At 54.6% G+C, this 26027-nt stretch overlaps 10 protein-coding genes across 10 annotated transcripts; 6 read left to right on the top strand and 4 right to left on the bottom strand.

The window, feature by feature from the left end:
* Positions 1 to 792: 792 nt before the first annotated feature.
* GCG54_00011167 (uncharacterized protein) lies at positions 793 to 1673 on the top strand (the record flags this gene model as incomplete). Its single annotated transcript, XM_045411076.1, has 3 exons — positions 793 to 841; positions 1061 to 1431; positions 1494 to 1673. The coding sequence occupies 3 exons, from the start codon at positions 793 to 795 to the stop codon at positions 1671 to 1673; spliced, it is 600 nt and encodes a 199-aa protein (XP_045268134.1).
* A 534-nt stretch (positions 1674 to 2207) lies between these two features.
* GCG54_00011166 (Phytanoyl-CoA dioxygenase domain-containing protein 1) lies at positions 2208 to 3143 on the top strand (the record flags this gene model as incomplete). Its single annotated transcript, XM_045411075.1, has 1 exon — positions 2208 to 3143. One exon carries the CDS (start codon positions 2208 to 2210, stop codon positions 3141 to 3143), a length of 936 nt encoding a protein of 311 aa, XP_045268133.1.
* Positions 3144 to 3268: 125 nt separating this feature from the next.
* On the bottom strand, positions 3269 to 4531 carry GCG54_00011165 (uncharacterized protein; the record flags this gene model as incomplete). Its single annotated transcript, XM_045411074.1, has 1 exon — positions 3269 to 4531. The coding sequence occupies one exon, from the start codon at positions 4529 to 4531 to the stop codon at positions 3269 to 3271; it is 1263 nt and encodes a 420-aa protein (XP_045268132.1).
* A 722-nt stretch (positions 4532 to 5253) lies between these two features.
* On the top strand, positions 5254 to 6333 carry GCG54_00011164 (Proteasome subunit alpha type-6; the record flags this gene model as incomplete). Its single annotated transcript, XM_045411073.1, has 5 exons — positions 5254 to 5290; positions 5353 to 5406; positions 5432 to 5619; positions 5680 to 5892; positions 5947 to 6333. The coding sequence occupies 5 exons, from the start codon at positions 5254 to 5256 to the stop codon at positions 6331 to 6333; spliced, it is 879 nt and encodes a 292-aa protein (XP_045268131.1).
* Positions 6334 to 9158: 2825 nt separating this feature from the next.
* On the top strand, positions 9159 to 9944 carry GCG54_00011163 (uncharacterized protein; the record flags this gene model as incomplete). Its single annotated transcript, XM_045411072.1, has 3 exons — positions 9159 to 9460; positions 9526 to 9691; positions 9813 to 9944. Coding segments are annotated over 3 exons (600 nt in total), but the record flags the coding sequence as incomplete, so codon positions are not given.
* A 780-nt stretch (positions 9945 to 10724) lies between these two features.
* On the bottom strand, positions 10725 to 11376 carry GCG54_00011162 (Transmembrane protein; the record flags this gene model as incomplete). The annotated part of the gene is made up of 3 exons (XM_045411071.1): positions 10725 to 10792; positions 10901 to 10993; positions 11076 to 11376. 3 exons carry the CDS (start codon positions 11374 to 11376, stop codon positions 10725 to 10727), a joined length of 462 nt encoding a protein of 153 aa, XP_045268129.1.
* Positions 11377 to 15042: 3666 nt separating this feature from the next.
* On the top strand, positions 15043 to 15354 carry GCG54_00011161 (uncharacterized protein; the record flags this gene model as incomplete). The annotated part of the gene is made up of 2 exons (XM_045411070.1): positions 15043 to 15224; positions 15285 to 15354. The coding sequence occupies 2 exons, from the start codon at positions 15043 to 15045 to the stop codon at positions 15352 to 15354; spliced, it is 252 nt and encodes an 83-aa protein (XP_045268128.1).
* Positions 15355 to 15812: 458 nt separating this feature from the next.
* On the bottom strand, positions 15813 to 18549 carry GCG54_00011160 (Ketoreductase azaE; the record flags this gene model as incomplete). The annotated part of the gene is made up of 8 exons (XM_045411069.1): positions 15813 to 15937; positions 16000 to 16189; positions 16281 to 16483; positions 16737 to 16984; positions 17048 to 17208; positions 17755 to 17782; positions 17835 to 18298; positions 18355 to 18549. 8 exons carry the CDS (start codon positions 18547 to 18549, stop codon positions 15813 to 15815), a joined length of 1614 nt encoding a protein of 537 aa, XP_045268127.1.
* Positions 18550 to 19667: 1118 nt separating this feature from the next.
* GCG54_00011159 (uncharacterized protein) lies at positions 19668 to 20369 on the top strand (the record flags this gene model as incomplete). The annotated part of the gene is made up of 1 exon (XM_045411068.1): positions 19668 to 20369. The coding sequence occupies one exon, from the start codon at positions 19668 to 19670 to the stop codon at positions 20367 to 20369; it is 702 nt and encodes a 233-aa protein (XP_045268126.1).
* Positions 20370 to 20945: 576 nt separating this feature from the next.
* GCG54_00011158 (putative acyl--CoA ligase YdaB) lies at positions 20946 to 25185 on the bottom strand (the record flags this gene model as incomplete). The annotated part of the gene is made up of 5 exons (XM_045411067.1): positions 20946 to 22439; positions 22507 to 23344; positions 23425 to 23514; positions 23581 to 24372; positions 24434 to 25185. 5 exons carry the CDS (start codon positions 25183 to 25185, stop codon positions 20946 to 20948), a joined length of 3966 nt encoding a protein of 1321 aa, XP_045268125.1.
* Between the last annotated feature and the right edge of the window lie 842 nt (positions 25186 to 26027).

Genomic DNA, 26027 nt, shown 5'->3' with positions numbered 1-26027 from the left:
CGATGCGCGAATTGAGGTGGGATGAATGCAAGATGCCCATCTCGGAATTTGGTCCGTGCCGGTCGAGCGGTGAAGGCTAAGGTGAAGATGAAGGGCCGTCCTAACAATTTCGAGTCAACGCTAGGGCGAGGTAATCTTGGTCAGGACGCAGGCGGTTGCAGCAACGGTGCGTGAGAAGTGACCGCCGGACGGAGAGAAGATGGTGGTGGTGGTGGTGGTGGTCAGTGGACAGTGGGCGATCAGCGAGAGGAGACGACGGACGAGTACCTACGCTGAACGAGAGTGGTTGGCTGGTGCTGCAAAGGCCGTAGCTACCGGCCCTGCTTGGCAGTTGCCTGCCTGCCTCTGTACCTGCCACACTGCAACAGGAGGCCAGAGACGAGCAAGGTACATTTGGACGCTTCACGTTTTGGTGTGAGCATCACCAATTCTGCGACGAAAGCATTGTACCTCTGCCTCCCGCCCCCGGTGCATCATCCAGCCCCCGTCCCTTCTCATGTTACCAAACCCACCTGCACCACACGCGTACGGCCACAGGCCTCGACCACTCACTGGGCGGCTTACCGGTTTGGGGAAGCAGGTAGCGTCATAACTGCAGCCAGTCTGCCCACCACCAGCTATTGATAGGCAACCCCCCCAAGACTTGCATGTTTCCCATCGAGTTGCCTCCTTCTTTCCCATGGGAGCAACTTGGCATCTCTTTCTTCCTGCCTCATACCAATCTTGCCAGGCAGAGAGGAGGGAAGAAAGGCGAACTTTGTCCCGGAATACGACACCTTGCCGACTGCGAAAATGACACGAGTCTCTGTTTACAGCTCCGCCCTCGTGGCTTTTGTTGCCGGTAAGTACCTACCACCGTATCTTTTCTTCGCCGGGCCCCCAGGGCAGGCAAAACGGGAGGGCGACGGTCGGGGTATCCACCTTTGCATCGTCGTCATCGCCCGTTTCTGAAGCTCGAAGCTGGGCGCGATGGTGGCGCCTGGGGATTGCTTCAAGCACATCAATCGGCAACAACAGCATGCATCTTCGATTTACGATGGCTAACATTCTGCTCTGCCAGCGACGGCGATGATCGTTACGTCCATCATATTGCCGCACTGGGTTTCTTACTCCGTCACCGCCACCGACGGCAACGAGTTCTCAAAACACATTGGATTGCACAAGATCTGCTCCAACGTCGGGCCTGGCCCGGCGTGCAAAGTCTTCCCGACCGACGAGCTGTGTAGTAAAGATGGCGAGAGATATTTCTGCTCCATGTGGCGTTCTGTAGGCTTCCTTGCCTCCTTCTCGACAATCATGCACCTCGCGTCTTTGGTCACCTTCCTCGTCATCATGAGCGGAGGCAAGTACAAGCGCGAGACGGGCTGGAAGATCCTCGGCGGGCTTCTGATTTTTGTCGCGGCCATTGAATTCACTTTGATGGGCATTGTGGTAAGTCTAAGGCAGCTCGGCGATGATATGGCCCGGGGCAACGAGGCTGACAAGCATACCAGGCGTACCTCTTCGACAATGACGAGCAGTTCCGCGTCCCTGGCTGGGGTCTCGACACATCGTGGATTCTCTGCACCGTCAGCGCATCCGTCTCTGTTCTTTGCGCTTTGGGACTGGGCATTTCCGCATTTGTTCTCCCACCGGAGGAGGGCTACGAGTTCCTCAACGACCCGCTGCCGTGATCCAAAGGACCAGGATGCTGAATGCCCGAAACACGCTAGAGGCTCAATCTTCATTTCTTGCAGGCATAAAGGGAAACGGAGTTTGCATACTATTTTTCGCCAATTGGGGAGTTGTTCTTTCCTTGTTTTGGTCAGCGGCTATGATGAGAGCGATGAGTGGCTCGCATCTGGTTTATGCGCTGCCGAATAATTTACATATGAGATATATAAGTTCAATCTTTGTTTGGAAGCATGAATCCACGATGCAGCTCAAGCTCGGGTATTCTGCTGGACAAGAGTGAGGCGATAGAGATAAGCGCTTGGGGGCAAGTGCGGGGCCGGCCGGTCCCCGCATTCATACCTTCCAAATTGTCAAACATCCAACGGCGCGCCATGGCCTAACTTATATGAGCCCTTCAGCTCCCAACAAGCCTCTTTAATCTCATCCGCACACCTTCAAGCTTCACATCTTCCTGGAGCTCAACCCAAGGTCTTAGACCATCTCCCTTTCCCTCACAAACCAGCGGACCAACAACCCGGTTGACTCATCCCACCATGACGGTCCCCGCGCAAGAAGAGGGCCTCACAGCCTCCCAGCTCGCTTCCTTCAACCGCGACGGCTACCTCATCATCCCCGGCGCCCTCTCCCCGGAAACCGTCCGGGGCCTGCTCGCCGAGACCCACTCGCTCCTTGAGAACTTCTCCCTCGCCGACCACCCCATGACGCGCTTCTCCACCGGCGAGAAGGCAGACCACGTCGGCGACGACTACTTCCTCACCTCGGGCGACAAGGTGCGCTTCTTCTTCGAGGAGGACGCCTTCGACGACGCAGGCAACCTCGCCAAGCCCAAGGCCCGCGCCATCAACAAGATCGGCCACTACCTGCACGTGCTCTCCCCGCCTTTCGCCGCCGTCTCGGACCCGGCCTCGACCGCTGCCGTCCGGGGCAAGCCGGCCGCCGTCGCACGCAGCCTCGGCTTCAAGGACCCCCGCTGCCTGCAGAGCATGGTTATCTGCAAGCAGCCCGAGATCGGGGGCGCCGTGCCGCCGCACCAGGACTCGACGTTCCTGTACACGGACCCGCCGTCGGCCGTGGGGTTCTGGTACGCGCTCGAGGACGCGACGCTGGAGAACGGGTGCTTGAGCTTCTTGCCGGGCAGCCACCGCTGGGCGCCCGTGGCGAATCGGTTGGTAAGGAAGGCCGGGGACAAGGGCACGGAGATGGTGGAGAACCAGGGACCGCGGTTCCCGCCCGGGGATGAGTACGCTGCGCAGAGCGAGGAGGGGAAGGGGGCGTATGTGCCCGGCGAGGTGAAGGCTGGCGACCTGGTGCTTATCCACGGCAATCTGCTGCACAAGAGCGAGAAGAACCTGAGCCAGAAGGGGCGGATCATTTACACTTTTCACGTCATCGAGGGCGAGGGCACGAAGTATGATGAGAAGAACTGGCTGCAGCCGCCTGAGGCTGGGTTCACCAAGTTATATGCCTGAGTCATGGGTATCAGTCTGCCCCAAGAAAAAAAATACAAAAAGATCCATCTAGTCTGGTTTCCCAACCATACGAGTGTGAAGACGTCAAAGGTTGTACATGTATCTGGCTTAGTCTGCCCGCTTTATCACCTCTTGCTGGCAGACTTCTTCTTCTTCGTAGTAACCTCCTCTTCCGAGCTGTCATCGTCGCTGCTGTCGTCGTCGTCTTCCTCCTCGGACGAGGACGACGAGCTGCTGGAGGTCTCCTCGGCATCCCGCTGCGCAGCCTGGCGCTGCACCTCAGACTCGTTGTCGGAGTCGTCATCCGACGAGTCGCTGTCGCTGCTCGAGTCGTCGTCAGAGTCGTCATCGGAAGACTCGTCGGAGCTGCTGTCAATGTTGGCCGTGCGCTGCTTACGACGGCGAGAGGCACTTTGCTTCGTCCCGTCATTGAGCTTCACCCTCTTGTCGACCGTCTCCTCCTGAACAGCAGCAGCAACAGTAGCAGGCTTTGCCGGCGCCTCCTCCGTGTCAATGGTCATGGCGTCGCTGTCCTCGCTCTCCGCGAGCTCCTCCAATATCGTCTCGGCGCGCATGCGCTTGATCACACGCTGCGTGATGGCGACGTCGCTCGACTGCGCCACGAAGTCGCTCTCGTCGAAGCGTTTCCTCTTGCCATGACTACCGCTATCCTCGGCGCCGAGCTGCTTCAGCCCGGCCAGGACCTTCTCGTACTCGGACTGCTTCGAGTCCGCGTCCGGCGTGCCCTCGGGGAAGGCAGCCTTGCCCTGGGCAGCGTCCTCCTTCTTGACCTCGTCCGCCGTCTCGCGCAGCCGCGTCCGCGTGTAGCCCTTGAGGTCCTGGATGTACTCGTAGAAGGTGTCGATGTCGGCCGAGGGGATGGCCTCGGTGTGGAAGACGCGCTTCATGAGGATGGACTGGTAGTTCTTGTTGAACTTCCAGGTCGCGCGGGCGTGCTTCCAGGCGCGGAGGTACTCGAGGGAGGGCTTGATGTCGGCCTGCGGCTGCTGCGTCGCGGGCTTGGCCGGCTTCTTGCTCTTGTTCTTCTTCTTTGTCGACTCGGCGGCGGCGGTGGGGTTCTTGGTGTCTTCGGTGAAGGTGACGGACTTCTGCTTCCTCAAGGTCGGGGGAGTGGCAGCAGCATGATGATGGTCGTCGGTGCGGGTCCTTTTGAGGGGGGAGCTGAACGCAGGGGGAACGGACGAGTGCTCGGGACGTTTCCTTTTGGCGGCGGCGCTGGCGGCGTCCGCCGCGCCGTTGGCGTTCCGGGCGTCGTGGTGTTGCTGATGACCGTTGGGCTTCGATCCCTCGGCAGCAGGGCCGCCAATCTCTGGGCCGGACTTGAGCTTGAGGCCCAATCGTTTCCAGGCCGGTACTTTTGCGGACATGACGGGCAGCAGCGGGCACACCCTCTTCGTTTTTTTTTTTTTTTCTGCGTCCCGGAAAGGCGAGGGAGGGAGGGGAGAGACGATCGCTGGATCGGAATTTGGTGTCTGCGGTTGCGCCTGCTGGGTCTGCGGAAGGTACAGAAAATGCAGAATTGGGCCGCTTCAATGCTCTCCACGTGTACTTGGCCTATTAGATTGGAATGCGATGGCCTCGTGTGCGGCAGTCCGATTGGGCGCGACGTGTGGTGCTCGAGACTGGAGGGTGAAAGTCGGGAATGGTCCCTCGATATTTTTTTTTTTCCTTTGGAGGCTGCCCTGCCATTTTTTTGGCAGCAGGATGCGTTGTCGTTCCCGCAGTGCCAGGGGTGCCCCGCTGTATCCCTGCTCTGCAGCTTTTCAGTGTGCACGTACCAGGCCTCGCACTTATGTAAGCGTTGCGTCGCCTGCTTGTTGCCTCAGGCTAGAGAGACAGTTGCTTGGACCAATCCAAGGCATCCACTCAGCCTTCCCACTGGAGCTTCCCGGTACGTTGCCTCGCCTGCTCTAGGCAAGGTCCTGCAAACGCGTCGATATCCCAAGAGCTCCGTCAGAGCTCAACCACCAACGTCGAACCGCCATCTCGCCCATCTTCAACCCGTCACCGACCTGTCACAGCTCACTACCGTCGAGCACGATCTTACTGAACGCAATTCGACCTACGTTGACCTAGGAACACCGCCAAGATGTCGGGTGCGTACTGGGACAGCCACCGCTACCCCGGTGACCTCAGCCCTTCGGCCGTCAATCACAGCTAACGAGGCTTCTTACCCCAGGTGGCTCAGCTTACGACCGACACATCACAATCTTCTCCGAGCAGGGAAGATTGTACCAAGTCGGTATGTATTCATCCTCCGCCCGCAGCCCGATCGATTGCCCCTCCCTGCGGTGATGCCATCGAGCGGGGCCTCCAACCACGGCCTCGAACCGCCCAACTGACGAGACGATTGCGAACAGAATATGCCTTCAAGGCCATCACAGCTGCCAACATCATGTCGATAGGTGTTAGGGGCAAGGACTGTGCCGTTGTCCTGTCCCAGAAGAAGGTTCCTGTACGTTGAGACCGTCAGCGGGGATGCAGCTGCCGGACGAGAGACTGACCCATTGAACAGGATAAGCTCATCGACCCCGCCTCCGTCTCCCACATCTTCCAGATCTCCCCATCCGTCGGCTGCGTGATGACCGGTTCCATTGCCGATGCCCGTGCCTTCTCTCAGCGTGCCCAGGGCGAGGCGGCCGAGTTCCGCTACAAGTACGGCTACGAGATGCCCGCCGATGCTCTCGCCAAGAGACTGGCCAACATCAGCCAGGTCTACACACAAAGAGTAAGCGCGGCTGAAGAGAAAATGGAAGGAGCGTGGAACTGACAAGTGATAAAGGCCTACATGCGCCCGTACGGCGTTGCGACGACACTGATCTCATTGGACTCGGAGTTTGGACCTCAGCTGTTCAAGTGCGATCCTGCCGGATACTACATTGGCTACAAGGGCACCGCCGCCGGCCCCAAGCAGCAGGAGGCCCTCAACCACCTCGAGAAGAAGCTGCGCAACAAGGACCACGCCCCCGGCGACTGGAGGGAGGTTACTGAGCTTGCCATTACGACGCTCAGCACCGTCCTCAGCATGGACTTCAAGAAGGGCGAGATCGAGATCGGTATTGTGGGAGGCCCCCGTGCAGACGGCCAGGAGGGAACCGACCCCGGTTTCCGTACGCTGACCGAGGACGAGATCGATGAGCGGTTACAAGCGATCGCGGAGAAGGACTAAGGTGGAAGAGACGAGAACCGGCTAGTGGAAGCTGGATAGGGTCGGTGCGTCCGATGAAGAAGTCCGCTGGCGACGTCGATTCCGCCAACAGACCAGATCGCGCCTGGCCGCCGCGGGATGTGTAGACGAGAGTCGAGCTGGTAGTCTCACGAAGCCAGACCCCCCGCGCACGATTGTACTACTAGCCAGCCTACAATTTGATATAGATCAAGACATGCAAAAGACGTTGCCATGATCAATCCAATGAGATTCAAGCATTGTCCGGCCGTGTAGCCCTATGCGGCCTGGCTGAATGCTGGGGGACGGCAGGTATGAGAAGAAGCACGTCTGTGGCTTGACAGAAGGCAGCGGAGAGATGAATTGACGGTTGGTGTCTCGGATGCCGAATGTTAGGGAGATTCGAGACAGCAGACACGGGGCTGTTTCCGTGGGTTGAAGGCATTCACATCGGTAGGCATCCTTTGGGAGCCCCCCGGATCACGGGCGCAGAGTTTCGCCGAGTAAGTGAGACGACTTGTGAGACGGTTTTCCACAGGGCGACGACTGGCATTACGGTCGTGGTATCTTGGAGTAAGAAAAGCAAGCAACGGGCAGCGGGCATGTGGAGTTCAAGCCACCGCGGCCACAAGAAGGCTGAACTGACACGGCTCTCACGGCGAGTCCTGACACGCGAACATTTGAGGGCGGCCTTACTGTGAACAGCTAAGGTCCCTTTCCTCGCTGTCGGCCCCCACTGTTGGGGACTAGGGTTTGCCAATCGCGGTGTTAGGTTTGTTGCATTGCACTTCAAACACGAGCCCACGGGTGTGGGAGCGAATGAAGCACGGGAATGGCGTCCAAGACATGAGCTGGATGGATCAGCCCTTCGAGACGCTCCGTCCAGTCTGCTTCACAGCAATCGGATCCCCACCAGGAGAAATTCTCGAGTCTGCCTTCTGCTAGGACGCAACGGGATAGAGACCATGCAGCCGGCGTCTGGCGGCTACTTGCTGCTAGGGAATGGGTGGTCGTCGTTGAGGATTTGGACAGTGCATGGAGAGAAAGTGGTAAGGACAAGGGAGCGGGCGAGCGAGATAGGCATGGCTCGCTCGCTCCAATGCGGGTGGCAGTTTTTAACGGATGGAGCGGCGGTGCGTTCAGCTGGAATAAAACGTGCCAAACGTGGGCAGACGTCGAGGATAACGGTGCTCATTGGCTACAGGCGCGGTGAAGCCTCAGCACCTGCAACCCGGGGCCCTGCCAGAGCCTGCAAGAGCCCTGTCACTGTCTCCAGCCCGTTTCCCAATCCGGCCGCCAAGAGTGGTGTGGAGTCAGCTGAAGATCCACCGACCTTACCTTATTCTTCATCCCTGCTGCCAGCCCTGGGGAAAACGACGTGGACATTTCACACTGCGAGACCACCTACCGACGAAGAATACCGTGGGACCGTCACCGCGGGCTCGCACTCTGGCCTGGGCGGACTGCCTGCTTGGGCCAGACCGACCTCAGACCGACCGGCCAGCCGAACTTTGCCTATCAGAGACTTCTTCTTCTCCTTCTGCTGTCTGCGTCATCCCATCTTTTCTCCCCCGGTCCCTGGTCCAATGTCCACACCCAGGACCATACCCATCACGGCTAGCAGGGCAAAATACCTTACAGTAGTCCACCTTTGGGTCAGGCTTCTGTGTCTCTGAGATGGTTCACAGTTCTGCTCTATGCCCACCATCGCGAACGAGCGTTGCCTTACCACACGCACTCGACTACTCAACGAACGACTCACTGCCCACACCCTCGTTCTCGGGCTTGGTCTCACATCCCGCGCAGCCTCAAGGGCATCTGTCGAGCGACTGAGGTCCAATCCGGGCCTTCTCAGCCCCTTGGCTTGATGTGGCCCTGACCCCTACAGCACATCAATCAATATGACAGCCCTGCAGGCGACAGCCGGCAGCCCCCCCCCCCAGCAGCCCAGACCATCGAAGCCCTGCAGGCATCGAGCACGCGAGTTGCATCATCATCGCCAGGCCTCCCGAAGAGAAGAACGGTCAACCCCAGTCAACCATATAATTAGCATCCCACAGCAAAATGTGTGTCTCTCCTACCTACGACACCCACCTCTACCTCCTCCTCGCGCCGGGAACCAGGGGCGGCCGCGCGCGCCACCAGCTCGGCTGGGGTCAGTCTAGCTTTGAGCTCGCAACGCCATCCCAACTGCCAGGTCCCCGTCGCCGCCCTTCTTTTTTCTCCGATTCGTCGGCCGGGACTATCAGCGAACCGGGGGCCAAGGTGTCTTCAGACGAAGGACATGAACCACCATTGGTCAAGCATGTCGAATGAGCTCATGCATGCCCTATGGGGCTCCTCCGCCGTTCGGGACTTTCACTCCCCCCAAAGGCAAAGAAGGCTACTGCTGCTGCTGCCGTTGCAGGCTGCCAGCTATCATACCCTACCCTACCCTATTCCCTGGTAGGCCGAGCAAAAGCTTGAGATTGCGGTTTCGTGACGGAGCATGCCTGCCTTGGGTCTCGTTGACTCTCATCTTCCAATCCGTAATTTTCGTGATTCATTCTTTCTCTTCCTCCCCTTCGTCTCTTGTTTGTCTTTCCTGGGAGGCCGTCGAGAATGTACAAAAGCCGAGCGGCGTGGCGTTTGATCAGTCTTCAATGACACGGCATCAAGCAGCAACTTCATCTACAACAGTCTCTCGTTCACCTCATCGGCGCCTTTCTATTGCGAGCCTTCTCTTATACCAGGTCACTTTGACTCTTTTCAAACTACTTTTAATCACTAAACTCTACGATTGCTCGCGCAATTCGCTGCTATGGACGGGTGTAAGTTCACCATCACAGGCGTCTGGAGGCCCGCCCTCTTGCGCCGGACGATTCAATAGCTGTATCTCTGACCTGCCCCTAGTCAACGAATACCGGACCATTCGAGTCGCCGAGGTTCTCTCCGACTTCCGGACTCTGCAGTACTACATCGCTGCGGCGCCCACAGATCCCCCCAACATGGAGGACTATTACACGGAGGGGTGGGCAGCATTGCGCCAGTGCTCTCTTGACGGGCAACACGTCCTCAACTGCGCCGCCGACACCAGTGTTCCGCAGGCAAGCGGCGGGCCGCTTGAGCAGGAGAAGGCGGAGTTGAAGCAGTTAGTCGCTGTTGCCCATCGATCGCGACATGCTCGCATCGAGTACTGACCCTGGGACTCCACAGATGCCTCCTCGACTCGTTCGCCAGACGACACGAATGCCAAAAGATCTATCTCCGCCAGGCTGCTGCGCAGCGGTGGGTGAGCAACCGGGACGGCGTCCTTCAAGGCGGCAGGCCGACCAACAGGAACCAGTCACACCTTAGGGCATGTGACCAGCAGCTCAGAGTTGTACGTGATGTTATTTGCTTTCCACCTTGCCCGCTGTTTCTGGGGAGATTGATATCATGGAGGCCGGTTGTTGCCAGTTCCCAGGTCGGAATGCCAGACTAACACGGACGGGTTCATCCAGGAACTCTCTGCGATTACCGATGAAACCATATACAACGAGCTGCAGATGTCGGACCGCACGATGGGCCGCTGGACGGCTGAGGACCCTAGCCTTCGGAGCGTGCAGCGCTGGCTTCGCGCGCGACGACCGTAAGGCATGCGTATCGCGGATGTCAACTAAACCCCACGTGTTGTTGCGAAAATGACGAAGATGGATGTTTGATGAGGTCATGAGACGCCTTTCTCTCTCGCTGGCATCCGGGGTTTCTAATTTTGTATAAAGGGCGCATGGAGGATACCAAACATAATACACGGGAAGAGCGATAATGGGTTTCCTTGGTCCTATTTCAAAAGAATTTCATCTCCTTTTCCATTTCACCAAGATATCACTAGACATTCTCTTCAAGACAAGGCGACTGGTTTTGCGCTTACGGCACGAAAGGGGTCTAGGGCGGTACCGCGGAACCCCAGAGACATTGCGGGCGAGACACGTGCAGGAGAAGAATTGGCAGAATATTTAGAAGAGAATCAACTTCAGACACACGCATTTGCCAGGCGCAAAAAAGACAATCAAGACATTTAGAGGATGTTTCGCTCCCCGTTTCGGGTTCCAAATCTTCAGTATCAAACATTCATTTTTGGATCTACACAAGCTCGGCATTGTTTGGCATGATGCGCGGCCCCCAAAAATCCACCAGAGACCTGCCCGACATTCCTCAGCGCAGATGCCCGAGACACAAGGCACGCGGCAACGATCCTCAAGGAGAGACACGTGCGTACGTGCATCTGGGGTGCCGGGGTCCCGCAGGTGCGGGCCATCCTCTGTTTCTCTCACACCCTCTGGAGCCTGAAGACCGACATCACGCTTGACCAGACCAGGACTGGCACACCAAGCGAACACGATATCTGGGGATGGTGAAATCTGTCACTATCTCTACCTGGTCTTGCTGTGGACACATAACGCTATTCCGGATAGGGAGAGGACCATTCCTAGCATTGTATCTGTGGTGCGGATAAAAAAGACTTGTTTCAGCATTCTGCGCAACCAATCGACACGCGCTGGAGACGAACTGCCGTTCTGGATGTAGGTAGGAAGGAACAACAACTCACCTCGACTGATGACTTTCTTCTCAACCCACCACTCGCCGATCACGGTGAAGAGGAAGGCTAGGGTGTTGACGATGGGGACGGTTAAGCTCAATTCTATTTTTGCCCCTCGCATCAGCAACTCACACTCTCTTTCGGCAGCATCAACCATGCCGGAGAGGAAGATGACAACACTCACCAGCCTGTCCGATGAGCAGGAAGAACCACACGCTGCCGGTGAGGTTGATCAGCAGCGGGGCGGCGTAGCGCGGGTTTCTTAGTAGGTCGACGACGCCGAAGAAGGCGCCGTAGAGGCGGCTGCGGAGCCAGCTGGCTTTCACGGCGTCGGTCTCGAGGATCGGGTGCGGCGCGGGGTGGTGGTCCTTGGCGGCGCGGCGGATGAAGGGGGTGGTGAAGCCCCACGCGAGGCCGACGAGAAGGAACCCCGCGACGTAGTTGATGGCCGCGGGCTGTTGTTGGTCGGGGTCTGGTGATGTCATGTTTTTTTGCGTTTGCTTCTTCTTGCTTTCAGGGGGTGTTGGGGAGGTTCAGCTTAGCCAGCCCTGTAGAGTCCAGCCTTATGACCGGGGGTTTTGGGGATTGGTAGGGTTGCACGAGCTGAAGGGCTGGGGTGAGGCTGCCTCGGCAAGGGTTTGTGAGAATTGATGAGTGAGTTTCCTTTCAAGTCCGAAGTCCCGGGTGGATGGTGTTCGTGATGGAGTGAAGTCGGAAGCGCGGATGAGATGGTGTGGAGGCTTGCGCGCGACGGGGACCCGGTGGAGGCGGAGGGTCCCCGCCGTGCGGTTTGTCCGCCCCACTGGCCGCGTGGCTGTGCTGAGGCTTGCGGTCCCTGATAGGCGCAGCGGGGGGTCTGATTGGCTGTGAGATGCGCTCCGCGGCGGACGCAGCCGAGCGGCTGGGCTTTTTTTCACCGACGATGATGCTGTCATCTTTAGCGCGGGGGCAGGTCAGACTATTGAACGTTTTTTTCTGGCCCTATCACGGATCACCTGAAGTTTGCATTTGGTTTCTTTCCGAAATGGGATAAAGAGGCCTCTCGCTGTCGAACTTTTCAATGATATCCGCGTGTTACTGCTCTGCAATCTTCTGCCGGCTCGTGCGACGGTGCCCGGCGGTTTGATGCCGACTGCATTAGCGAGACGACAAGCGTGGATATGAAGCACGAGCTGGATGCGCGCACGTGTGGCTTGCATGAGAAGTCATCGCAAATCGACCAGTAGCATCACAGCATGGGCACGAGACGAAACAGGCGCCGCTTGCGAATGATGGCGTCTCGCGGCTGACGGGGCCTGTGAGATTTATATTCGACTTTGTAGCTTGTGTCTAACATGATATCACCAGACGCCGGCGGGAGTCAGTAAGCGGGGACATGACAAGCACATCATCACGGCGGAATTTTTCATTGCTTTTTCGGTCTAGACTCTCGCACGTCTTGGCGCCAGTCCACGACATACCCGGTCTTCCCACTTATGAACTGCTTGGCCCTACAAAGCCTGGGTTTGTGCGGCTGCGGCTGGGGTCATTATATCTCAGGTGATTTGGCAATTTCCAATGAATGACCGACTCGCACCAGACCTTACGACACCGACTAGCTGCATCTTGACATAGGCCAACGTCTACCTACGACTTAATCTTCCGACCCGAACGGTGAAGTTGCTGCGTCGTTCGGCAGTTGATGTAAGGCTCGTATCTCCATATGTATTGCAACGCACACCGGGAACAGAGCGATTGGTGCTGAAGCAACCCGGGCCCATGGCGTCCGTCGACCAGGCTGGCTGGCCGAAGACGCTAGTGCATGTCTATACCGCGTCGACGGCCAATTGGGCGGGGATGAGAAAGGACCGGGCAAAGGACCTAAAAAGTGTTAGTCGGCGGGAAGATGAGAAAGGACGATGGCCGTTGAGGAGATGACGGTGAGAGAGAGGATGGGCTTCTCAATATCTACCCTTCCCGCCCTCCCTCATCCCGCATCTCAGTCGTCCCTGACGATCCTTTCCCAAAGCATCTTTCACATTCTCCCTTTCCCCAGAGCGTGCTTCAGACAGCCGCAGCAAATGTCTGTGCCCCGTTACCCCAGACGCTGGCCTGTCGTTGACATCATGACTTCCTTTGAGGTCTACGATGAATCATCAGTCGCTGCGAGCTAGTGGGGCCACCAACCCACGACCGGCATGAGCCGCATCGACGACATGTCCGTCTCCCGGGCCGCCCGCCGTCACAGCAGCACAACATGGGATTGTTGCGAAACTCAATGCACCGCGCGTAAGCAGGTTGTATCTGCGTAGCCCCCCGGCACCATCTCCGTCCTTGTGGTTGTCGTCCTCCTCCTTGTGCCTTCTACCCCGCAACACCCATCATGTCATTGCCGTATGATTTAGGCATGGCGGCTGTCCCAGGGATCGCCCGTGCGTCACACTCTCTTTCAGATTCCCATCTGAGATTCCGATCTGAGATTGGATTTAGCCATGTCGCGGGCCGCGGGGCTGATGGCGTTTGGGGATTGATGGTTTCTGCTTGCAGGTCAGCTGGCTGTTGCAGGGGCAAGTCGTCCCATATTGTTGGACTTCCCTACACATCATATCGTGAATAAGTTTTGTCGGTCTTGTGTTTGCCAACGGGGGCAATAGCATACCGCGGGCATTGCACAGGTCCCCAGTCAATCCAATGGTATAGAACCCTCGAGTTGCTCAATTAGCATCTGCATCGTTATGGTCTCCCATGGCACCAGAGCCTACCAAGCTAGTCTCCCGCCCAGGAGCTTTTGCTCCAGGCACGCTACGTGAAGCATGAACTTTTCTTTTCTTATTCCGCAGATCACAGCCAACAATGACGGCGACAAATCGACACAATCGCATGCTTTTCCAACACAGACAGTAACATCAGCGAGGGGCAGGAAGCCCGCCCAGACGCCTCGCGCCTTGTCCGCCCCAAAAGCTAAGGCTTCTAGGCCCCCCTCCCGGAAACAGCATCTGGCATATCGGCTCGATCCAATGCATCAGAGCACCGCATCGCGTTTCCAGCCCGCACAAGCCTTCCCTTTCCCATCGGACGCGGATGGCTAATTGGCCCCGGAGCCTTGTCTCCTGCCCCTCCTCGTCCTCCTTCGCCGACCTCATCGGTCGATCGATCGGGATATGCCACGGACAGTTGGCGCGAGCCCGAAGTCCCCCGTCCCCCCCTGACCAGCCTAGCGCGCGTGTGCACTCCCGTTACCGTGACAGGAACCGCATCCTAAGAGATCGTAGGGCTGGCGAAGCGTTGTCCCTAACTGAGACCTCCCATCACCTTAACCATCACGCACGCCGACAGCTCGGGTCGCCGTAGCTTCTCAAAAAGCTTTCGCCTAACCGGCCCCTAAACCCCACATTTCGTTCATTCCCCTTGCGCCGGTCATTGCCCCTTGCGGAGAGCTGCCTGACAGGCACGCTTGCGCCGTCACCGACGCTTTGAAGCCCCGCGTCGGTTTGCTGTAGCTTTTGCAGGAATAAGAAACGATTCATGAGCCATTGAAAGTAAGAAGACAGTAAGTACGCACCGACTTTTCCATCATCTCGATCTGGAAGACGAAAAGCTCGGGGCATTGATTGTACCTGCGTGACACGTCATGACTCCACAAAGGGCATCCTGGAAGACGGCCGATCATCGAGAAAGATGCCAAAGGAACGCAGTATCATGAATTCTTGGCGGTTCCCCCCGCTCGGGCGTTGGCCCGGTAGCTGCGGCTGGATGCCGGCCGGCCACGCTCTCCAGCCCGTTTGTAACGAGCATTTCATGCGAGAGACGCAGGTTAGACGCGGCGTTTAGAGTCAATGATGCCATCATGACATCGGATTCCTCCCCCTAGCCCTTTCCCCATGTGCTGTCTCAAGCTGTGATGTAAGCTTGCCGAGGGGTTGGTGGCTTTGGCTCTGCCTTAGCTGAGCTGAGCTTTGTCTTTCCAGAAGCACATCACCTAAGCTCCGTATGTCAACACGTTAGTCCAGACGTCGGCGAAGTTGTATAAGAGGGGATCATTCCTGCAACCCCATTTCCAGTTTCCCTTCTCATCATCACACAACAAACAACTCCAGCAGTCACAAACTCTTAAGCTTCACAGCTCAATAAACACCTTTCAAGAAACCAATCAACCCCACCAAACCACCAACATGCCTACCGAAGCTCAGATCGCCGGCGGCCACAAGGCCAACATCAACAACCCCAACACTTCCGAGGAGAGCAAGAAGAACTCCAAGGCCGTGCTCGAGAACGAGTTCAACGGTGGTGACGTCCCCAAGTCCGGCGACAACGAGGACAAGAACCCTGGCAACGTTGCTGGCGGTCTTAAGGCGTGAGTCTTTTCGCATCTCGTACAGCGCCTCGAGAATATTTGCTAAACAATACCTCATAGCACCCTCAAGAACCCCAACGTCTCCGACGAGGCTAAGCAGTCCGCCAAGGAGCGTCTTGACAACATGTAAAGCAAGCGATTTGAATGATTTTCCACTCCATAAACTGGAGCACGGACAGGAGTTATATGGACGAGTTACGTCACTGTATCTTAGCCACTATTCATTGCTTGGCGCATGCAAGCACTCAATGAGAATATTGTGAAACTCCAAAACCGCTCAATCGAGCACAACCGTGTTTGTCGTTATTGTTTGACCACTTGTGTGAATATGTTGTACCGACATTTTGCTACCGGCTAATCAATAAACATTAATAGGATACTTAATATTTTACCTGTTAACATATTGTACTTTTTGTCAATCTTCCTCTCCAAACTACCGTCTTTACAGACTAAGTATGAATTAGTTATGTTTCACGTTACAAGCTTACCATATTCCTATTTGATTCTTACGATATTTGGGGAAATGGCGCGTTGAATGACATAATCATTACGGTCTTCTCTCAGCTTCTGTTCATCACTTCTATAAATCTATTTCTCGACGGAACCAAACGAGCGAACTGTGTCCACCACGCATTCCTCAAAGCTCCTGTACTTTAAGCCGAGAACATTGATGCTTTTTTGGTTGTTCACCTGGTATACCTTGTCCGGCAATTCTGCAGTGTTGTTGTTAGCGCTTCAAATCCTTTAAGTTTCGATTGGAGCAAAAAAGACTAACCGCCACCCTTGGTGCACTTCGAAGGGAGTGCAGACTTGTACTCCGGGAAGTTCTTGCGGATGATGTCGATGATCTGGCGGTTGGAACAGCAGCCCCCGGTGATGAAGAAGCGCTGGTTTGCTGCCTGTTCCTTCTCCATGGCCATGACGTGGGCGAAAGCTACGTCGCGAACGTCTGCGAAAATGGGGTTCTGCGTGCCAAGTCGTTCTGGTTAGCTTCATATTCTTGAACACTGACAGCTGTTGCTCTCGGATGGCTTGGAGAGGGGCAAGTTTACTTACCGTTGTAGGAGCAATTTCCTTCTTCGCGGCACCAAGAATGAAGCTCCTGATGAATTGGTTTGAGGTGTTGAGCGCGTCAAGCGAAGCCAGCTCCTGCACGGCCGGGCCAAACACGAGCGGCGGATTGATGGTCGATAGAGTGAAGCCTGGAGACTCGTTCTCTACAAAACTCCACGCGGCCTTCTCGGCGAACGTTTTGCTTGCTGTGGCGGCACCAGAAAAATGTTAGCCAAGCTTGGAAAACCGTTGGTTGCCAAAGGTGGACTGATCCCATACCAGAGTAAGCGAACCCCGGGTTCTCTAAGGCTTGCTCGAGCGTGATTGGGTTCCAGTCCTTCTAGTCGTAGGTGTGGTCGGGCCACAGGCCCTTGGAGATATCCATCATGGAACCAAAAGACGACGTGATAACCACTCGCTTCACGGATGGAGCGCCGTCCATGATCGCACGAAGTATACCCGTCGTCCCGTTGATGGCTGGGTCAAGCAGGTCGGCTTGGATGTCCGTCACATTAAACGTGAATGGGCTGGCGGTGTGAATTACGGCCTCAAAAGGAGCATCGGACTTGACAGCTTCGTTGAAGGCATCAGGCTGAACCACATCCGGCACAATGGCAAAGTGTAGTTTTTCGGGGCCGAAGCCGGGATTCGAGGCCCTGATAGCGTCGGCTTTGGCTTGATTGCGAACAGTAGTGACGACGGAATGTCTAGAGAGGGATATCATGTGAGTTTGACGACCTTAGAGACCGAGATGCGCAGTTCTTACTTACCCTCTCTCTAGGAGAAGACGAAGGATGTGAGTGGCGATGAAGCCACTACCACCAGTGAGCAGGACTCTGGTCATCTTGGTTGCGGTGAAAGACTTGATAGATTGAACTACTAGTTGAAGGATAGAGAGTGCTTGTTCATGTTCACGGTCTACAAGGGCCAACTACGATGTATTTAAAAACTTGTTGATTCTGTAGGGTTATCGCCAAGCCTGCTACCGATGTGTGGATTTAAGCTTAACTTAGCTCCGAATCTCCTCATCGTGCTGACAAGACATCACGACACATATGACAGTGTGGGTTATGTGGGCTACGTTGGAACGGTTTCGAACGGAGCGAAGTCTCTTAAGACCGATATCGATACCCAATATCTAGCCACTTGGACGCGGTTGTAACCCAGTATCTGGTCACCGGGATACGCGTATTTGGCCGTACCCACTTTTCACTTGGGAAAGGGGAGCATCGTCAGATGATCAAGAAAGATACCATTTCTATAATGTTATTTCTGAGAGGTAGTATCGACGGGTATTGAAGTGCATCGCTATGTATCCCATTGCATAGGCATGCCATAACTCATCATAGGGATGACTATCCCTCAAAATTGTCTCAGTTCGGCTGTAGGCAAGCGCACTTTCCGAAATCGTTGATTCTAGTACTTCGAGAGGACTACGACCCGAAGAAAGTGCGCTCTTATGTATGTAATTCCTCACCTCCCCGGCCTTCTCCTCCTTGTAGAATCTGTTTTCTGTCTGTCAGTACTTGTTGAATTCATGATGATGATATCTCTTACGATAAAATGTCGTTCGTTAAGTTGATAAACTTCCCCATCTCGGGCGCCGCCGGCATGAAGCGCGATATGTCAGGACACATGTCTCTGTAGAAGCAGAAATATGTGTAAACTTCAGGCAGGCCCTCCTTGTCCCTGAAATAGTAGGGCCAACTGGGAGCCTCCATAGAAGGGATGATGGCTTGGTAGTCTCGGCGAATTTCAATGGCGTTGGAGTTGACAAAAGCCAGCGCAGACAGTACGATCAGGTTAGCAACAACGGGATCATAGTAGTCCGTCGTCGACCTTAGGACGTCCGCAAAGCACTCTAGGACGCTACATGGTTGCAGATCCCCCCTTGAGAATCGTGACTGGAAGTTTGCCAGGTTTGGGCCCAGCTCAGCGTTGAGGTCATCAATAATGAACCCAAGCCAGGTGAAAAGGCCGATGTGAACCTGAATATCGAAAGGGTGAAGAGGGTACATCTCCTGCGCAGAACATTAGCTTGACGAGGTTCCTCGGTTGAGATATATGATCTACATACCGCAGCTACAGCCAAGCCAGCCTCAAATCTCATTCTCGAGCCATCGTCCGAATTGACATACACGCCCGCCTCACGACCTCTTGAGAGAATCGCCTCTCTGAGGGCGTCTCTACTCGGCTTCGCAGGTTGGGTGTAATTGATGCACTTGAGAAACGTCGGGATGAGACATGAGAGACGATGCCGGAGCCCCTCCATGGCGGGCGTGACTGTCAATGATTCAGTCATGTTAACGTCTTTCACTTCAACAATGCATGTCAACTCTCACCAACAGGAACTCGAGCGGAAAACGCTGTCTTTAATCTCCATAGATCTCCACAACGAAGACCAAGCCGTGTAGGTAGCCACAAAGGCCGTACTGTGAGACTGAGCTGAGATGCTATTCCGAGCTGTCCGCAAGGTATCGAAATGAAGCGCGGCCCGCGGACGTAACCTGGGGCCGCAATTAAGTAGAGTTTTCGCGTCACCGTTCAAGAACTAGGCGGTGAGTGAACGAGTCATGTAAAGATTGAGTATGGGTATTCGGTGTCGTTTTTGGCCAGTTTCCATAAGCTGCATCTCGTGACACCGCAACGCCCCTAAGCTGTACTTGAGAGAACAGGGAGAGCTTCGACTGTTGCTGTTGATGTTGCGGAAGTCTGATCTTACATACTTGTTACCGGAGAACCCGAAGGATCCTGTGTTCAACATTTTCCTCCAATCAATGAACTGTATCAACTTTCTCACCTCAGAATCCGCTCACCCCATGTATACAAGACTTTGGTAGGCCAGCTTTGGGAAGTAGTTCTGTTAGTAACACTTCGACCAATCCATCCCCGGTGGACAGGGGGGAGCGGATTCTGACCTCGGTAAGTTGATACGATATACCTTTTTGAGTTTCTGAACACAGCATTACAGGAGTCCGAGGCATGTCGTCTCAATGACATGAGTAATACCCGGCCAAAATCTCCAGGGAGCTACGTATGATTCAGTTCTAACAGCTGCATCTATGGAGTAGTCTAGGGTGTGTCGGCACTTGAAGCCGCGGTGGAGAACACTAAACTCTAAATATATGAACACAAGATACGTCGAAGATACGCGTCGTTGGACCCTTGATTTGGCGGAACATCCAGAGGATAGCTTACAAGCGGTGGCAGGGTTCTAGTTGAAGGCGATGGGCGATTTTCGATATATTAAGCAACCTTTGACGATGAAGCCACTGTGTCTGAGACCAGTCCGTCACACTTCAGTTCTGTCAAATTGTCAATCTCTTTCAAAGCAGACCCTGTCACGCATACCATACCCCTTTCTCTTCCAGGACAAACAAACTCGTCAACATGTCGACCACAACTATCACTGCTACTCAGCAGACGGACCGCAGCAGATTCAACTTTCAGCATCGATGGTTTGACAGAACGATCGAGCACTGGGAACAGCGCACCAGCTCTCTCCGCGGGAAAAAGCTGAGAGTTTTGGAAGTTGGCTCCTTCGAGGGCGGTTCCGCTACGTGGATCCTCGACAACCTCATGGATCACCCGGAGTCGACATTTACCGCCGTCGATACCTTCGGTGGAAGCATGGAGTTCCAGAATGACACATACAAAGAGTTCGATGCTTACGACATCCCCTCTTTGGAGAAGCGCTTCCGGTCCAACGTTGCGAAATGCCGTCATGTCGACAAGCTCACCGTCATCAAGCGGTCCAGCCTTGACGCCCTCCCAACACTCAAGCACCAAGGTGCTCGTTTTGACTTCATCTACATCGACGGATCTCACGTCGCTCTTGATGTCTTGCACGACGCAGTGCTCGCCTGGGGCATGCTCGAGGTTGGAGGCACCATTGTGTTCGACGACTATACCTTGAACAGGTACAACGAGGAAAGCTACAACCCGCCTGCTGCAGTCGATTCTCTCATTCGATGCGCAGCCTTCGAAGCGCAGGCCAGTCAAGCAGGGTCGCAGATGTGGGTCAACAAGGTGCCCCAGCTATTCCCGCCCACGCTTAACCCCGAGAGGGAGTTGATTGTCGAGGACGACTGAGCGTCAGCTGAAGAGAGTTTCGGATAGAATTGTAGTAGAGCATAGGCAGCCATCTGATTCGATATCACACATGCAACTGTCGCGAAGGAAGGGGAGAGGGTCCCATGTTGGTGGGGCTCAGGTCATCGAAACCAATCAGAATGGAAGGATACATTCGCATCATGCTGCGTAGAGCTGAATAGAAAAGATTACATTACAATTCAAGAACCCCACGATCATCTCTGTCGAACCTTAGGTTCTGCTTCTTTACAACCATTAGTGAACAAATCACCTGTTTCCAGGGGACAAACCCCCGGAATTCCACATGTAATACCTTTCAGCAGCGTGGACACGTGACGGGTCCGTGTTGCGTACTCCAGATGTTTCCTCTTGTGTGTGATTGGGACTTCGTACCTCAAAGACCTAAATCGAGTACCGGCCGGCAATGCTTTTCTGGATTGATTCACTTTAGAGGGACTTGAACGACTTTGCAAATTCGGCTCAACTGACTCTTGCAAGGGCCCACAAATATGGATAATTGAAAATTAAAACTTCGAGTGGATCGTATCGTGTACATGGGTGATGACTCCCGACAATTCACTCAAGACCGAATGCATTGTGAATGAGGAGCCCCTGGTTCTCCTCAGCCGACAACCATTGAGCCATTGCCTCTATCTCCCTGGCGAAAGAGGCCATACCGTCTCCAGAACTCCACTCGAGCCCGGCCCCCCTGAGATGCAAGAACACGGTGGTCACAGCACTCTCGTCTGCTGTTCCACAGCCACGACTACTGGAGCCTGCAGAGACCACGAGTCCGACTCGTGGCTTTTGCACCGACTTCAACATGTCCATATTTTCGAAGTGGGAGAGCCTAGCATCCTCCGTGGAAGACCGTGACTGGGGTGCGCTCTCACCGAGTCCGGGGGCCCAGTTGAACATAAGTGAGCCATGAATCAGAGGCAGCAGCGGCCAGGGCCTGTTCTCGGCGTTGGGGTCTTCGAGCTTGTCCATGATAGCCCGCCAAGGTGCGGACGCGTGTCTGGTCTGAAGCTCCTGCTCTCGCTGCATTCTACGCAGGAATTGGGAAACTGTCTCCCGCTCGCTGCCATATCTCGGCATCTCCACCACGTTGCATACTATTTGCACTGTAGGGCCTGCCACGTCGCCAGCCTCCCACTGCAGAGACCTGTCGTGCTCTTCCCCACGGCGTGGCATGCCGGTGTCCGTGACGGACTGGGGCAGAAAAGGGTTGTAGTGTAATCTCGCGGCTTCGACGCTGGAGAATACGGCCACCCTCGATTTGCGCCCTGTTGCGGTTTCTGTCGTTGTGTAGCCACTCCGACTCGCGCTTGCTAAGGCCAATGCGGCTTTGACAATGGTGGATGGAGATACGGTCGTGGGATCCGTGGGGTCTGCTCTAAGGGCTGACATCGAGAAGTTGTGCTGCAGTTGATGGCTTTCTTGATAATGACCATCCAGTGAGACATTCATCCAGGTCGTCGGACTTGGCCACAATGCCCCAGCATCAACATGTTTTGGCAGCGAGGCAAGACGATCGAGATGCCAATTCACCGCCGCCTTAGCCCGCGGAGAGCTACGCAGAGCGTGGCATAAGTCCAAATAGGGCTTGTAGTCCTTGTACTCTCGAAGCTGTGCTTGGATGCTGGCGGCAGTCCAACTGCCTGAAGCAGCCATAGCGACGGCTCGGTCGAGGTCGTCGTGGAATAACTGTCCTGCAGAATGATCACTGATAGAGTGGTTTGCGGATGTCACCATCGCCGCAGTGCCAGTCTCTTCTACGTCGAAGAGCATGACTCGATAAAGCGGCCCGGGAAACGTGTTTTGTTGCGGTGCTGGGAATCGATGGGCCTCGGCAGTATTTCCGAGTGCGATCTCCTCAAGATCTTTCAAGCAGCGTACGGCACCGCCGTCTTGTATGACCAAGTCGAAATACTTTGCTGACGGGCGCATGATGACGTGGAATGCTTCCTTTGTCTTGGGATTGACACCGCGCCAGTCTGCATCCCAGACCATGAACGAGCACATGATGGGTTGATTGAGCAACGCCGCTTCTACCGCAGTGCGAAGTTGCTAAGCAGAAAAACATTCTATCAGCATCTTGAGATGTAGATATGAGAGATAGATAGTGATTAAATACCTTTTTAGTTGTCTTCTTCTTGGTACTGATAGCCATGTTGAAGTTGATGGTATCATAGAAACCGCACTGAGCCTGCACAGCATTCGAGTCATATGCAGGGCAGATGTTCTCAATATCTTCCCACCCGAAGCCGCATGGCGAGATGGATCCCAGAACCCGATCTTTGATGAAGTCGAACAGTGCCGGTTCGGGGGCGATGTCCTCCAATTCTTCTGCTAAAAGAGGTCTTCGTGTTGCAATCCTGTTGTCGGCAGCTGCCATCCTTCTTTGTTGGTTGGCGAGATGCGCCACATTTGCGTCCTTCATCGTTGACGTTGTCTTATGATCGGCTGACAGGCTGCGCAGAAGTTCAATCTGCTCCGCAACAGTCGATGCTTGAGCCATGGCTGCTAATGGAAGCGCTATACCTGTTTGCTTTCTGATTTTGTCGCGGACGCGCATCATGGTGATGCTGTCTATGTGCTGCCCAAGAGGTATGTTGACGTCCAGCTGAGATGTATTACTCAGCCCGAGGGCCGTCGTCCAAATAGCTTTGACCTGCTCTTCGTCATGCTGTTCGAGCCCGGACAATGTGCTGGCTGCCCCAGAAGTAGCCTGCCTGTCAAGATGGGCTGCTACAGCCTGCTTCAGCTTGAACTTCTGGATCTTACCCGACGTCGTTCTGGGAAAGTCTGCTAGGTCGAGATCCTTAAGGTTGATAACCAGATCCGGGACATGCATCGTGGACATATTCTGGAGCACGGTTTCTCGAATTGCCTTTTCGACTGCAGTAGCTTGTTGATCACCTTTGATCACCACAGCGGGAACCTCTCCAGCAATGGTGTCTCTGATGCCAACACTGGAGAGCGCATCGTGTCAGCACTTTCTACGACAATCAAGTAGGACCGAAGTAGAGATGCGCAGAAGTCAATAACTTACACTTGTGGATTGAGAGGGCGGAGGGCAGGGTTCTTCATAAGAACAGCCTCAATAGCAGCGGGCGAAATGTTTTCACCGCCGCGGATAATCCTGCAAAGCATCGGTCAGTTAACGCAAGATATCCGAGGCGTTGAACGTCCACAGAGCTGCACATACATATCCTTGTAACGTCCGGTGATGAAGAGATCCCCGTTCTCGTCCATTCTTCCCATGTCTCCGGTCTGAAACCACACTCTGCCCGTCTCCTCCTCAGCGTAAAATGCCTTCTGCTCTTCATGCTGGATGTATCCCCATCTTCCTTCGCGGTATATCATGGGACCATATCCGTGGATCTCTCCTGTGACGTTTCGTGGAACGACACGGCCCGTGGCAGGATCTATGATTTTGATACCGTGGCCCATTGGCGGCTTCCCCACAGACATCTCTTCCGAACCGGACAAAGAACTGTCAGGACCTGCCTCAGAAACACCTACGCTGCCGGTGCTGGTGAGCGCACCTTCGGTGCAACCATAAGCATTTTCGACAACTTTAGCCCCGAGAACTTTGGTTGTCGCGAGCATCTCCTGCCTGGTCAAAATCGTTCCACCAAAGGTGACGCTGATGAGTGATCCAAGAGGGGGCTGGCCATTTTCCATAGCTGCAACCAATGCGTGTATCAGAGTCGGAACCAACAGCGTGTGCGTGATCTGTTCTTGGCGAAAGGTAGATAGCAATGCTTCCGGAGTCGAGAACGCCGGGCCAGGGAAGACTAGGGCCGCACCGCGGCCGTGTGCAGTTTGTATACAGGTCCAGCCGTTTCCATGGTTATTCGGGAGAATACTGCATACTCTCGAGCCAAGTTGTGGTAGAATGTGAGACGGTGAAAGTAGGAGTCGGCTGTTCGTGTAAGTGTTCAAGACCGTGTGATGGCAGAATAAGCCCTTGGGCCTGCTTGTTGAACCGCTAGTGCTACACAAAACATCAGCACCGCCAAGTTCTTGAGACGACTGTTAGTCTTAGGCTAACATACAAGAGAACGATGCCGGCCTGGGCATGATCCTTGCCTTCAAGGCCAAGAACTGGGTTGGAGTGGCACAAATCACTTCTGCCCTTGCCATCGATCGACAACATCAAATCATCAAGGCGAAGCCAGCCTTCTCTCATTTTGGACCCCGAAGCCAATATCTTGACAACTTGGGGTCCAAAAATGTTGTTATCAATACCCAGCTCATCAATATCTCTGGCCACATCTGAATTGGCAGCGTAGACAAACCTCAGGCCATAACCATCGGGGGCAAGACTCAAAGCTGTTCTCAGCATGTGAGCTGCTTCATCGCGATTCTTGAGTAACAGTGGATTCAAAGGGGTCAAGGTGCAGCCTGTTGCAACAGATGCCCAAGCCGCAAGTACAAAGTCCGCACCATTCTGGAGAAATGTTACCACCGGGGTTCCCGGGCCGAGTTCTTCCAGTAGATCAGCATCTGCGACTATGGACCTTTTGGCCACCACAAGCTTGTGGATAGCTTGAGCAAGAGTTTGAAAATCCCAGCGAAGATACGGCTTAGATTCATTTCCGGGACTTGTGTCTTCAGAGGCAGAAGGGCCAAGACTAGAAAAGCCAAACAGATCATGCGGCTGATGAGAACACACCAAGGCCAACTCGTTTGGGTGGCTTCTTATAGCCAAAAGCAAGCCATTCCAGGCGTCAGGAACTCCTGAAAGATCGAGAGGCGGACCGTCGGCTACGCTGAGATCAAGTGATGCTGACACTGGAGCAGCCATGTTTGGTTTGCTGATGTTCGGAGGTTATGCAAGTTGTTTTTGAAATTTTGAAGAGTGAAATTACTGAGAGAGTGACAGATGCTTACACACATGTTGTAAAACGTGAAGTTTATGGCACAAGTGGCATCGGTTACACCGGCGACACCGGTGACACCCGTATGTTGAGAGTTCCTAGGATTAGTCCTCGACCCGTACAAGTCTTTCACTCACCGCCCTATTAATATCAGCAAAGCATGGAATTGTTTGAATGGTTAGTTGATTGGCCATGAGCGCATACGAACAAATTGATTCTCGTTGACTGAGTCCTGACTCGATACTCTTCTGTCCCCAGTTCGTGATCCCGAACCCGCAGTTGCCGGGGAGGCAAGTCCCACACAGTGGAAACTTTAAATCGGTAATTGTGACATTGAATGTTATCAAAAGAACCCCTACTTTGACCCTGGATTGAGATGGAAGCGCTTGCCACAATCCACATGGCCTGCCTGACATAGATCTCGGTCTAGCGTCATGGAGACCGCCCCATGCCTTCCATCATGTCTGCCCCATTACCTACTGTAATGCGTTAGCGAGATCATCGAAGTATTTTCCAAAAGTGTATCATCGAAATGGCGCCAAATCTCCTAGTGCCAATATTTCTCGTTGACTCCCTGCATGCACCAGAATACCGTCACAACTTGACAAAATGGGAATCCGCTGACCACCTGCATACTGGGCATGCATTGGTCCAATCGTTACTAACAGAACTACTTCCCCGAAGACCACCAACCAATGCCTTGCTGACAAGGATTCAGCGGATTCTTATTCTTACAAGGTGTCTTCCTAGCCCCTTGCAGCAGCTCGTA

This window comes from Colletotrichum gloeosporioides (genome assembly GCF_011800055.1).
Source record: "Colletotrichum gloeosporioides strain Lc1 chromosome Unknown consensus_17, whole genome shotgun sequence".
Taxonomy (NCBI): domain Eukaryota; kingdom Fungi; phylum Ascomycota; class Sordariomycetes; order Glomerellales; family Glomerellaceae; genus Colletotrichum; species Colletotrichum gloeosporioides.
This window is presented reverse-complemented; position numbering and strand designations above follow the sequence as displayed.